The 14,379-nt window shown below is 44.3% G+C and overlaps 1 protein-coding gene across 1 annotated transcript in view; it reads left to right on the top strand.

Annotated features, from left to right (window-relative positions):
- The window catches only part of LOC115088599 (dynein gamma chain, flagellar outer arm-like), a 535,861-nt gene that overhangs the window by 130,698 nt on the left and 390,784 nt on the right, over positions 1-14,379 (top strand). Inside the window, exons 20-22 of the mRNA XM_029596857.1 lie at positions 13-130; positions 13,800-13,925; positions 14,009-14,174. Coding sequence (XP_029452717.1) covers positions 13-130; positions 13,800-13,925; positions 14,009-14,174 — 410 coding nt within the window. The remainder of the gene's footprint in view (positions 1-12; positions 131-13,799; positions 13,926-14,008; positions 14,175-14,379) is intronic.

The following is a 14,379-nucleotide window of genomic DNA, read 5'->3' as shown; positions in this document are numbered from 1 at the left end:
TTTCTTATACAGACTTAGAAGTCTTGTGCAAGAAGTTTCAGATATCATAGAACAGATAATTGAAGCAACTCTTCAGAAGATGGCTTCTCTTGACCTTTTTCCTGCAAGTGAGGTTTTTACTGTGCCAAAGGTATAGTTGTGCTATGTAGATTTATTAAGATGTGGGTGTCAGCTTACTTTTGCCTGTAAAGAGCAATACTTACCCTACTGTGAGCTTGTTAATACTTTAAAATACTGTAATATAAGATGCCATTAACTGACAAATCCATTGATGCATATGGGCAGTTATCTGCTGTTAGAAGCTATCTTTGTAGAGGGAATTGCTGAAATCAACCACAGGCTAAGTCCTAGAAATTGCTTTAAAAAAATGTTTGTATTTTAAGCCCATATTACTGCAACTTGCTGCCATCATCCTAGCTTTGAATCAAATACAGCAGTGGTATTCGCTACCAGCCCTCAAGGTCTGTCAACAGGTCAGGTTTTCAGGTTATTGCTAATAAATATGCATGACATAGATTTTTATACACTGGATAAACTCTTGTGACTATAGGTAGCATGCTGTTAGTCTGCATTGCTGGGAATTTGATCCAATGTAGGCCATGTTATGACAAATGTCTTGCTGTTTCTTGAAACAATTATCAAGAAAGCGGTCACTGGTCCATTGTTGGAATTATTAGAAAAAGCAGAGTTTTTTGGCCATCAGACAGGGCATAGTACAGAAACTGTTCTGCTGAACCAAACAGATGATTTGTGATGGCACGTAGATAGTAGTAAGGGCTCAGTGCCGATCTTCTTCAACCAGCTTTCAGACCTGTTGATCACGGTGTTTTCTTGGACCAAATGATGACTTTAGTTCTGGGAGATATCATGTTAAACTAGTTTTGATCCTTTTTGTATGCTAGATCACAACAGAAGGCATGAGGGTGATAAGTTTTCTAATTCACGGGTCATGATTTGTGGAGTCCTTCAAGGCTCCATTTTCTGTCTACTCTTTTTTTATCTCTCTCTCTCTCTCTTTATATATATATATTGCTAGGAATGATCATCAAGAAATACAATATATTTTTATGCAGATGATGTCCAGTTTTTTAATGTCATTTAGCCCAGATTATGAAGCATCAAAAATACCATAAATCAATGTTTACGAGATATTGTGTCTTGGATGAGGGACTACAGTTGGCGAGGGACTACAGTTTTTCTTAAAGGTATTGTGACAGCCGTCACCAGTACAGTCTTGGCTGGATCAATTATATGGCTAGGTGTAGCAGATGGGCTCTTGGAGTCAAAGGAGCAAGATGACACATCGGCCCATTGATTCTTTACACCTGGGCAATATTGCAGCTCAAAGTTGAAACGGTTAAAGAAGAGAGACCACCGAGCCTGCCTAGGGTTCAGACATTGAGCTTGATACAAATACTCTAAGTTTTAAAGATCTGTATATATATCATGATTCAGTGCTGGACCCCCACCAACAACTTCCTGGCAACAGGACTTGTGGAGAGGTACTTCGTCGACCTAGGGTGGCCTCTCCTACTATTCATAGGCCCGGGAGTTTTCCCGGCTTAATAGGGCACAAGATGGGGTAATGACCAGTACCAGCACAATACAGGGCTTTCTTGATAAGCAAGTAAGTCTCAATCCCCAGTAGTATAATTTCTCTTAGCGGTAGAGAATTTCTTCAAAAGGTATGCCCAGGTTACCAATACCCCTTGTTGATTACTTTGCAGGAGAACAGCCCCCACTACAATGGTGGAGGCATCGACCCTGATTACAAATGGTTTGGTGGAATCTGGGTGGTGTAGACAGCGGTCCAGAGTGAATTCCTGTTTGAGACACTGGAAAGCCAGTTCAGCTTCTTCATTCCAGACGTGAGGGTTTGCCCTTTTCCTGGTCAGAGCTGTGAGAGGAGCCATCAATGAGGAAAAGCCATACACAAATTGTTGATATTAATTTGCAAAGCCTAAGGATCTCTGTGGGTTAGGAGAATTCCAATACTGCTGTTAATTTTGCTAGGTCCATGCGTAAACCAGTCTGAGAGACAATGTACCCGAGAAATGGCAGTTCTGTTTGCTTGAAGGAGCATTTCTCTAATTTAGCATAGAGTTGGTGCTCCCTCAGCCACTGCAAAACTTGTTGAATGTGTACTCGATGTTAGTTAAGTGTCTGAGAAAATATCACGATGTCATACAGGTATATCACAACATGAGACTGGAGAAGATCTCAGAATACCTTGTTGACTATGACTTGGAAGACTGCGAAGGTATTACATAACCCAAATGGTATGACTAAATATACATAATGGATGACCTGGTGTTAAATGTGTTCTTCCATTCATCTGCTTCCCAGATCTGATTAAAATTGTATGCGCCACACAGGTCTAGCTTTTTAAAGATATGGGCCCCTTTCAACTGATCAAATAATTCTGTAATGAGGGGAAATGAGTAAATATTATTCTTAGTGATTGCATTCAGGCCACGATAATCAATACAGGGCTGCAGGGAGCCATCTTTCTTCCCCACAAAGAAGAACCCAGCCCCTGGCGGAGAGGAGGAAGGGCAGATAAAGCCCCTTTCCAGGTTGTCTTGAATATAGTGTGTCATCACCTCGGTCTCTGGAAAAGACAGGTGATAAACCCTGCCCCTGGGGGCATCTTCCCAGGTATCAAGTCGATATGACAATCGTACACCCAATGTGGGGGTAAGACTTCAGCTTGTTTTTTTACTGAAGATATCTATGAAGTCTCGATAAGAGGTAGGCAACCCAGGCAAGATAGGAGTAGAGTGACAAGGTTCAAGAGAAGAGGTCAAGAATATGGTTATGCATGGTTCCTGGCAGATGGGACACCACTTGGAGTGTTCTAAGGATCCCCAGTCAATTTGGGGCTGATGTTGAGACAGCCAGGACAGGCCGAGGACTACTGCATTCACAGCCTTCAGTAGAACGTACAGATGAATGGTTTCCTGATGATGATGATGATCAGTGCGCATATGAAGCGGGGTCATGGTTTTGGAAATGTGCCCAGGTAGGGGTTCACCAGAGATGGAGGACACCAGAGGAGTTTTCAGCGGTTCCATGGGAATGCTGTGCTGGTGCACCACTGATTCATCTATAAAGCTGCCGGCCACTCCAGAGTCCAGGAAGGCCTGCAAATGTATTATGGAGTTGTTCACAGACAAACTTACTGGCAACAGGACTTGTGAAAAAGTACTTCGTTGACCTAGGGTGGCCTCTCCTACCATTCGTAGGCCCAGGAGTTTTCCCAGCTTAATAGGGCACAAGATGGTGTAATGACTGGTACCAGCGTAATACAGATACAGATTCAAACTTCTCCGTCGCTGACATTCCTGTGGTTTGAGTCTAAGGTGATCCACCTGCATCGGTTCCTTGATGGGATTAGGTTGTGCATGCATTCCAGAGGGAACCACGGGTCACTGAAATTGCAGTGCCAGATGGAACAGGCGACAGAAGTGGCATGCTCATGGAAGCGGAGGTCTAGCCGAATGGCCAAGCAAATGAGCTCTTCCTGGGAGTCTGGTATTTCTCATCCTGATAGCTCATCTTTGATGGTCTCTGATAGGCCTTGCTGAAAAATAGCTACTAGACTATCATCATGCCACAGTAGTTCTGAGGCTAATGTTCGAAACTGAACTGTGTACTTCCCCACGGTTCAGGAACCCTGGCGAATCTGCAAAAGGTTAGATGCAGCCAAAAATGTCATCCTGGTTCATCAAAAATAAGACAAAAGACATGGAGGAATTGATCTAGGTTTCCTAAAATTGGATCCTCCTGTTCCCAAAGCAGGAAGCCCAGTTGAGAGCGGCTCCTCCTAGGAGAGATAATACGAAGGTTACTCAGGCTTTGTTGGCAAGGAAGAGAGCTGCCTGCAGGATGACACTGATTGATGAACCCTTGATATTCCCATGTGTCGGCAGAGGAGGTAGTCGAGGAAGCATAGGAGTGGGGGGCACTGGGGCCGATGGTGGAGGAGCTATGGCTGATGCTGACAATGGAGAAAGAGCATCGATCCAGACCACCGCGTGATCTGGTCCAATTCATTCTGTTGCTGCTGAATTCATTATGACATACCAGAAATGACATGTAGTGTGGTCAGCTCTTATTTATTTATTGATTTGATTTTATATTCTGCTTTTTGGCACTTCAAAGCAGATTACATTTAGGTACTATAGTTATTTCTCTGTCCCCAGAGGACTCACAATCTAAGTTTATACCTAAGGTTTATACCTTGGGTAAAATGACTTACCCAAGGTCACAACGACAGTGCGATTTGAACCCTGGTGTCCTTTATTCAAAGCCTGCTGCTCTAACCACTAGGTTATTCCTCCCTCCATAGCTTTGGCAAATTGTAAGGAGGGCAGCACTTGCTGGGGTCCGTAAACCCTTTCAGACTGACTGTAGGTGGTATGGAACCCCTATGTGGTAAAGTAGCCAAAGTGCCACATGGGAAGACCCGGGTGTCTAGCTTGACCATGGGCAGAGAGAGTCCAGTTACAAGCACTGAATAGAACAGGTGGAAAGCAACATAAGATCCAAGGTCAGAGCAGGTGGCAGGCAGGTGAGATTCAACACAGTCCAGGGTCAAGTCAGACAGCAAGCAGGCAGAATCCAGAACAGTCCGAGGATGAGACAAGCAGAAAGCAGGCGGAACAATCCGAGATCGAGACAGGCAGCAATCATGCAGAATCCAGAATGATCTGAGGCTGAGACAAGCAGCATCCAGAACCTAGCACAGAACGAACAAGGCAGGGACCAGGACGCAGACCAAAGGAACCTGTTGTCAAGGCAAGGAGTCCAGGTCCAGGCAGGCTATATAGTCTGGGGCATGTGACATCATCATCGGGGTGACTACCCAACTCTCCCACCAAGGTACACAGAATCGTGTGCACAAATGCACTCACATGCCTATGTGTCCTTCCACTGGGTCCTGGTTATGTGCATGTCAGAGTGCCCAATGGCAGCTTTCTGTTACGCGGTGAGCATCCGATGCCAGGGAAGGTGGCTGTTTTCTAACAAGAATCGGCAAATAAGTACATAAGTTACATTGATTTTCAAAGAAGTCTTAAGTGCATAAGTCTGCTTTGAAAATGATGCCACCAAATGTATCCACACAACTTACACCTGCTAAATCATCCATGCAAATTTTGTGAAATTTTACCTGCATACTTTAAAAAATTTATAAGTATACATAGAAGTCTAAATCCCTCCCAGCTCTGCCCAGGAATGCCTCTGCTTAACCTCGATAAACTTGCATGCAAATATGGTATAGGTACATAAAATTACCCACATATAGGGCAGGCAATTTGGTAAAAAGCTATTTCTATGCATAAAATACTAGAGGTGTGAATCATGTGATCGATCGTCTTAACGATCGATTTTGGCTGGGGGGGAGGGAAATCGGATCGTCGTGTTTTGTTTTGAAATCGTTAAAAATCGTAAATCGGGGGAGGGCGGGAAAACCGGCACACCAAAAAAACCCTAACACCCACCCCGAACCTTTAAAACAAACCCCCACCCTCCCGAACCCCCCCAAAATGTTTTAAATGACCTGGGGTCCAGTGGGAGGGTCCCGGCGCGATCTTGGCGCGATGTCCCACTCTCTGGCCACAACAAAAAAAAACCCTAACACCCACCCCGAACCTTTAAAACAAACCCCCTCCCTCCCGAACCCCCCAAAATGTTTTAAATGACCTGGGGTCCCGGCGCGATGATCCAGGCACGATGTCCCGCTCTCTGGCCACGACTGCTGTGAAGAGAAATGGCGCCGGTGGCCCTTTGCCCTTATCATGTGACAGGGCAAAGGTAGCGCCGGCGCCATTTTGATTCCTAGCTCCCGACGTCACGCGTCCAGGAGATCGCTCCCAGACACCCGCTGGACCCCCAGGGACTTTTGGCCAGCTTGGGGGGGCCTCCTGACCCCCACAAGACTTACCAAAAGTCCAGCGGGGGTCCGGGAACGACCTCTTGCACTCGAGCCGTATTGCAAAATGGCGACGGCCATACGGGGTCAGGAGGCCCCCCCAAGCTGGCCAAAAGTCCCTGGGGGTCTAGCGGGGGTCCGGGAGCGATCTCCTGGACGCGTGACGTCGGGAGCTAGGAATCAAAATGGCGCCGGCGCTACCTTTGCCCTGTCACATGATAAGGGCAAAGGGCCACCGGCGCCATTTCTCTTCACAGCAGTCGTGGCCAGAGAGCGGGACATCGCGCCGGGATCATCGCGCCGGGACCCCAGGTCATTTAAAACATTTTGGGGGGATTCGGGAGGGTGGAGGTTTGTTTTAAAGGTTCGGGGTGGGTGTTAGGGTTTTTTTGGTGTGCCGGTTTTCCCGCCCCCTGTTTAACGATACAATACAAATGCCCCTGACGATAAATCGTGGGCATTTGTATTGTATCGTGCACTCTAATGATTTTGGACGATTTTAAAATTATCTGATGATAATTTTAATCGTTCAAAAACGATTCACATCCCTATAAACAGAAGTCCTTTTGAAAATTATTCTTCCAATGGCTAGTGCCTGTCTTGCTTACAGAATTGTTTTTTGCAATATATCCATTTGAAATTATCCCTGGTAGCTTTCTTGACAGTACCTTCACCCTCTAAACTGAGACATGTGAGGTCATGGGGACAAGTTTTTTGTTGTGTGGTTCCTATGTTATGGGGTTCTTTGCCATCAGAAGCTCAGTCAGATGATATATCTATCTATCTATCTATCTATCTATATATAAAAGAGTGGGGAGAGAATGGAGCCTTGAGGGACTCCATAAATCATGGACCATGAATTAGAAAACTTGTTACCCCATGACATCTATTGTGATCTAGCATACAAGAAGATTAAACTAGCTTAACCCGATACCTCCCAGAAGACAAGCCATCTGGTTTGAGACAAATGCATAACTTTTTAGGCTAGCATTTGATATCTAACAGTAAATATATGTTTTTAATATTTATTTATTTATTTAAAGCTTTTTTATACCGGCATTCATGATAAAATCATATCATGCCGGTTTACAGAAAACAGGGGAGTGATAAACATTGAACGAAAACTGGTGTTGATATGTAGCGAAGAAGTTACAATAAACAAGGGAAAATTAGAACTTGGAGAAGAAGAAGAGTAGCTGGAACGATTTAGTCAATTACAATAAATTAATTAATTACATAGTGTTCAGATTAATTACATAGTGGATGTAGTATTTTTGGAGAAAGTTATGAGAGTCCATTGTGATTGTCAGTTGTAATATATCGGTAATATATCATTGTGATTGTCAGTTGTAATATATCGGTATATTAGTTTGACGGGTTTTAATTTGATAGGATCTATTGTGACAATATTTTGGGGTTATTTCTATATCTTGTTGGATTTTGTTTTAGTGTGTTATTGCTTTTCATAGTTTTGTGAATTTATGTAATTTTATTAGTGGTTTTAAACAAATATGTATACAGCAAGTCCTCAACTTAAGGTGTTTTGACTTACAATGATTTGATTTTACAACCATATTCAGTTTTACAATGTTTGGTTTACTGAGTATGAGGCCCAGTGCAGTGATATCAGCAGGAAGAGTACCAGGGACTTCTTTTCCTCGTAACAAAGTCCTGTAGGCATGCCTTAGCACTTTCCTCATCAGATTGTTTGGATATTGTGTTATGTCAAAAACAATATCCAAGCAACTGAACTGCAAGGTTCATGGGGAAGAGAAGAAGCATTATGGACCATCCTAAAAAAAGAACATCATGCATCCATTTTTACTGTTGTGGTCTTCAGGCCTCCAACTCAAAGAGAAGAACTGGACAGAGATCTGGTCGAAGACATCCAAAAGGTGGGAAAGAAGGGAGAAGTGTTTCTCATTGGAGATTCTAATCTGCTGGCCATAGACTGGAGAATCCCTTCTCCGGAATTTACAAGAAGTAGAGGGATAGTGGATGCCCTTCAAGTGGCTCTGCTCAAACAAATTGTAATAGAACACAAGAGGAAGGGTGTGATACTCAAACTCGTGCTCACTAATGGGTATAATGTCTCTAATGTCTGGGTGGATGCCCACCTGAGCACAAGTGATCATCAAACAGTATGGTTTGATATTGCAACTAGGATAAAGAGAATTCACACGAAGACCCAAGTTTGGAATTTCAAAAATATGGGGGTCACACCTGGAGGAAGAACTAGAAGACTGGTAGAAAATGTGGGAGGTGGAACAACAGTGGGCCAAATTAAAAGGAGCTATTACAAAGGCAATAAATCTATATGTTAGAAAATTAAACAAAAGTAAGAGGAATAAGAAACCGATCTGGGTCTCAAAGGAGGTGGCTGAAAAAATAAAGTAAAAAAGAACAGCATTCAAGTAGTATAAAGGATCTCAAAAGAGGAACACAGGGAAGAATACCTGGTGAAACTGAGGGAGAGAAATCAGGAAAGCAAAAAGTCAAATAAAATAAAGGATTTCCAAAGAAGTAAAGCGAGGTGACAAAACATTTTTCAGATATATCAGAGAAAGGAGGAAGGCCCGAAGTGGTATAGTAAAATTGAAAGATGACAAAGAGCAGTATGTGGGGAGAGATGAAGAAATGTCGGCAATATTAAACAATTACTTCAGTTTGGTGTTCACTAAAGAAAACCCTGAAGAAGGACCATTGCTGGTTGACAAGAACGTAGATGGGGTGGAGAAGACAAAACTCAGTTTACAGAAAAGATTGTATGACAAATGCTAGGAAAACTGAAAGTAGACAAAGCCATGGGGCTGGATGAGGTACATCCCAGGGTACTGAGGGAGCTCAGAAATTGGGTTGAGTGTCCACTGTTCAATAGATCCCTGGAAATGGGAATAGTGCCACGAGATTGGAGAAGAGCTGTAGTGGTCCCATTTCACAAGAGTGGGAGCAGAGAGAAGGCTAGAAGCTACAGGTCAGTTAGCCTCAACTTGGAGGTGGGAAAATGAACAAAATGTCTGCTAAAGGAAAGGATGGTGAACTATCTACAATTTGGTGGGTTATTCAACCCAAGGCAGCATAAATTCACCAGGGAAAGATCCTGTCAGACAAATCTGCTTGAATTTTTTTTGATTGGGTGACTAGAAAATTTAATTGAGGAAGAACACTTGATGTGATTTACTTAGATTTCAGCAAAGCTTATGATACAGTCCCGCATAGGAGACTCATGAACAAAATGAGAAACTTGGGAGTGGGCACCAAGGTAGTGGTGTGGATTGTAAACTGATTGACTGACTGGAGACAGCGTGTAATGTTAAATGGAACCTACTCTGAAGAAAGAATGGGGTTAATTGGAGTGTCACAGGGATCAGTTCTGGGGCCAGTTCTGTTCAAAGAAGACATTGCAGAAGGGATAGAAGGTATAGCTTGTCTATTTGCAAATTATAGTAAGATCTGCAACAGAGTGGACATGACTGAAGGAGTAGAGAGAATGAAAAGGAATTTAAGAAAGCTTGAAGATTGATCGAGGATTTGGCAGCTGGGAATCAATGCCAAGAAATGCAGAGTCATGTATCTGGGGTGCGGTAATTCAAAAGAACTGTGTGTGATGGGGGTGAAAGATTAATGTGCATGGACTGGGAGAGGGACCTTGGGATGATAGTGTCCGGTGATCTGAAGGTGACAAAGCAATGATACAAGGCGATAGCTAAAGCTAGAAGAATACTGGGATGCAGAGAGAGAGGAATAACCAGTAAGAAAAAGAAGGTGGTGATACCCTTGTCTCAATGGAGTACTGTGTTCAGTACTGGAGCCCATGTCTCAAAAAGGATAGAAACAGGATGGAAGCATTCCAAACAAGGGTGACCAAAATGGTGTGGGTCTGTAACAAAAGACTTATGAGGAGAGGCTGAAGGTTCTGAATATGTACACCCTGGAAGAGAGGAGGTGTAGGGGAGATATGATACAGACCTTCAGATACCTGAAAGGTTTAAATGAATCACAAACTTTGAACCTTTTCTGTTGGGGAGTGCTAGGGAGCGGTCCTGATTTGGGAGAGAGAGTGTGCCTTGGGCCACACCACAGCCTCAGAGAAGGACTCTGGAGAAGCGCCGAGGCAGGTGAGATGTATCCGAGCATAGGCGGACAGGCTGAAGACTCTGGGTCCTGATCTCTGCCGAACCTGAACGCACCAGAAGAGGCCCAGCAATGCTATGCTGGTCTCTGGGGTAGCCCTCCGGCCACTCAATAGCCCTTTCAGACTCGCTGCCTGGGAACAGCAGGTGCGACAGGACGGACAGAGGTCAAGGACAGGCAATGACTCTGGAACATAGAGACTTGGACGAGACAAGGCACATGGAGACTTAGGTAGGCACTACCCCTCAGGGCGCCCTACACAGCCCCCCCCCTGGACTGGTCGCGGACCACCCTGTCCCACTGCATGCCCTACACAACCTGAAGAGGCTGGTCGCGGATCACATGGAGAGCAGGACAAGTGCAGTATTGAAGCTCAGGATGAAAGAGGAATCTGGGCAGCACTTAAAGATTAACGCTCCAATGACTGGGAACAGGACACCGGATCAGATACAGATTTACTCATAGGATGGTCATCTGGAGGCAGAATCCAGCGGGCGGGACTAGGCTGGAGCCTGGCCGGAGCCAGGAACTAGAGGATTAGAGACAACTGGAAACAAGGACTGAAGTACTGGAACAACTGGAGACAGGAACCGAAGAACTGGAACATCCAAGGACAGGAACATCCGAAGAGAGGAACCGGCAAAGACTGGGACATCTGAAGACAGGAATATCAAGGCAAGAGACAGACAAGGACACAGGATCCGACGAGAGACTAGGAGCTCCCAAAAAGGAAGAACGGACCTTGAAGGGGAGACAATGGACCTCGGAGCCTCCTGGATGAAGACACAGGAACAGAGCATCCAGGAGCAGGTAGCTCCTTGCAAAGGCAACGAGGGACTGGTGAGGAGCCTTTTTATAGGGCTGAATATAAGAAGCTGGGATGACATCATCAAGCAGGGCCACGGGGCTTTTCCTGCCCCAGGCCCTTTAAATACAGAGAAGAAGCGTGGCCGCATGCCTAGGAAGAAGTCAGGGCCGGGAACAGCAGTGGCAGTTTTCTGTCACAAAGAACAGAGGCAGAGGCTGGAATGTTGGTGGTTCCCTGCTGCACAAGAAGAGCTGGTCGGCAGCAGCTCCACCTGCTGCCAACAGAAAACAGCAGCAGCACTCCTGTCGCACGGAGGCAGCGACGTTGGCGGCCTCCAGGTCGCAAGGGAGGAGCAGCAGTGGCGCTCCTGCCACATGGGAAATGGCAGCAATGGTGGAGGCACTTGGGCCACAGGCAGCGGCAATGACAGTGGCCTCTGAGCCGCAAGGAAGAGAGCTTGGTGGCGCTCCTGCCACGCAGGAGAGGAACGGTTGGTGGCACTTGGGCCGCATGAGGTAAGAGGCTGCTTGCGGCTGGGGTCCGTGAGCAGCATTGTAACAGCACCCCATCCTCAAAGACCCCCTCCTCAAGCTTCCTTTCTGTAGCTTGTAAGGGTCAAAGTTATACCATCCCTACCATCAGGGGGAGATCGAGGATCTAAGAACTGAAGTTGGAATTCCTTGGAGGGACTGAAGTGATGAAGTATACAAGGCTGAAGACATGGAACGGAGATAGTCAAAGGTTCAGAAGAGGACATATACAGAACATCACTGAAGGCGCGGATTATACATCTTACTAGGTTGCAGGGCAGCTGGACTGCATCTTGGGTTCTTACTTGAATAAAGACAATCAAGGTCGTAGGAAGAGTATCGTCCATATACTGTCTTGGAAATGGTAGGGAGATTGGTTGACGGAGAATCATTTCTTGTATTTTCCAAGGCTGAAGTGATTGTTGAAGGAATAAGAAATTAAACCACAGAATTAAAGCTGAATTAAAGGATTCCAGGGAAGGCTGAAGTCCAAAGATTCTCCTGCAGCTGAGGATCTAGACAAGGAGTCTAGGCAGCGAACTGGAGAGTACCGGTGAACTTGATATTTCTTGAAAACTGAAAACATTCCAATGGTTATCCAAGCCCTGGTTGAGCATGGGGAGATGCACATATCATTTGGTACTGGAAAGTAGTTCAAGAGCAAGACAGATATTTCAATGGCAAGGTGGCAAATGTGAAACTCCTTGCTTGCGTTATTCCAATAGTCCTAGATTGAGTAAGGAGGCTATCTCCAGGTAGTCACAGAGTGGATTTTACTTTCTGGCAACAGACTGAACATGGAAGTCCTCTTGCTGGTATTTGAACTGTATTCTGGCATAGACGCTGGTAAACACACTGTTGCTAGAGGTAATCCCATGATGATGAAATGTTAGAAGTAACACAAGAACTGGAAGGGGCACAGGCCTTCTTGTAGCTTGCCTTGGAGGCCGAACCCTTAGGAGAGACAAAGACTCAAGATCATCTTGGTTTTAAAGATGATACTGACCCTTGAGTTCTCTTGACAGACGATAGAATTTGCCAGGTGCCATTTAGCAGGTCAGAGCCTTGGTAAGGGAGGACCGTCTAAATACAGCCTATAGAAGAGTAAGTAACCAGGCATTCTCTGAAGTGCTTGAGAACCATGCCAGAGGCAGTAAGCTAGAAGAGACATGGATGGACAGGTGTCTTCAGTAAGCTGATGAAGTAAGCTCAAGGTTCTTCTGAGACCAGACAGAAACCAACAATACCTTTTCCAAATCATCACCAACAGCTTCCTACTTGAGCGTGGCAAGAAGATGTGTTGAAGCACAATCACAGAGAGATGGCGCTGGTCCTTGGAGCGAGATGAAGTGTGATGACATTGCAGAACTATGGATAGATGGTCTCTCAATTACGCCTTCACGCCTACTACCCTTCAGCAGGGTAGTAGAAACCAGGGAGCATCCAAGAGAAATGCCAGCAAGACCTTTGCTCAGATGATGAGGCACAATGGCTGAATCGAGCATCTGCGCAATGCTCGAAGGTAGTGAGGCAGAACTAAAGCATGGAAGGCGGTCAAAACTTGGAAATGCCATGAGTAACAACAAGCGGAGATTAATTGGTGGTTGAAACATAAGTGGAAGTGAAGTTATCCAGACTCCAATGAGAAGATTGCAAGAAGATGAGGTGCAGGTGCCTCCTGCAGCACTTTGAAAATTCACCCTATACTTATTTTTAGCAAACTTATGTGCAAATCCCAACTCTGCCCCAACTCCAGCCCCTGCCATACTCCTACTTTAAGTGAGCATAAAAGTATGTGCGATATCGGGTTATGCTCATACTTATTTGTGCACAACGCCTGTACAATTTTAGAACAAGCAATTTCTTCACATAAACCTGTGTTTTATGATTGAAAATGACCCTCTTAAAGAATTTTTCATAAAGTTTTATTTAATCACTGGGACTTTGGATCTATGATTTTATATCATCTCATATTGTCCTTACCTTATCTACAATTTTGTAAAACACGAGTTAAACATGTATTATTTTTTAAAATTGCACCTTTAGCTGCAAGTCCCAGTGGATGTCCACTATCAGATAATGTATGTTGGATCTTGAAGCTGATTAGTTGTAAGAAAAGTTCTTTTTTTTTTTCTTTTTAAATAAAAATTTAGCCTCTGTGAATATGGTTTCTTGAGAGAAGTCTAGCAGCTTGCTATGCACAAAACATTTATTATACTTATACAATTCGGATTATTTATTCTTTTTAGAAAAAAATAATGAAACATTTGAAGTAAGTTGCAAATACTGTTCCTTTGAATTTCTTATTTTTTTGTCTGTTCAACAGATTTTGATAGTGAGCTAATATCATCTATATTTGTGGCTGAATGCTGTCTTTCACCTTTTTATCCAGAGTCCTGCAGAGTTAGTAGAGTTGATAATGTCCTCCGTGATGAATCGGAAATCTGAATTACAAGTCATGGCAACTATTGTTAAGGATGCAATTTCTAATGTGATTTCAACGATAAAGAATGCTAAGGTAAGACGTGGCTTCAAGACCCTTATGTACAGATTCAAAACTGTGGCAGGGCTCTAAAAGAATTATGCCCCCTTCTTTTTAAGATTGGTGTGCATGGAACTGGCCAGAATGCTGCTCATGTGAAGGCTGCTATTACACGTTCCTACCCCCAGCTGCATCAGACATTAAGAAGCAGGCAGCAAGGGACACTTTCATCTTCAGTTCACTCAATTAGTGACTACTCTGAGGAAATAACCGATACAGTTTTAGGTAAGTTGTGATGGCAAATCATTGCTTTCATGGGGTCCTGTTCTGTTTTTTTAACTATCTTTTTACTACTTACATCTTGCATATCTGCAAAGCTATGCTATCACCTCCAGACCTATTGTGCACATCCGCCGTATCCTTGACTAGTCATCTACTGCAATACCCTCTGCACCTTCATGTCCTCTCATCTTGAACCCTTTGCCTAATG

The sequence above is a fragment of the Rhinatrema bivittatum genome, chromosome 3 (genome assembly GCF_901001135.1).
Source record: "Rhinatrema bivittatum chromosome 3, aRhiBiv1.1, whole genome shotgun sequence".
NCBI lineage: Eukaryota > Metazoa > Chordata > Amphibia > Gymnophiona > Rhinatrematidae > Rhinatrema > Rhinatrema bivittatum.
The sequence above is the reverse complement of the archived record's forward strand: the minus strand, read 5'-3'. Positions and strand labels throughout refer to the sequence as shown.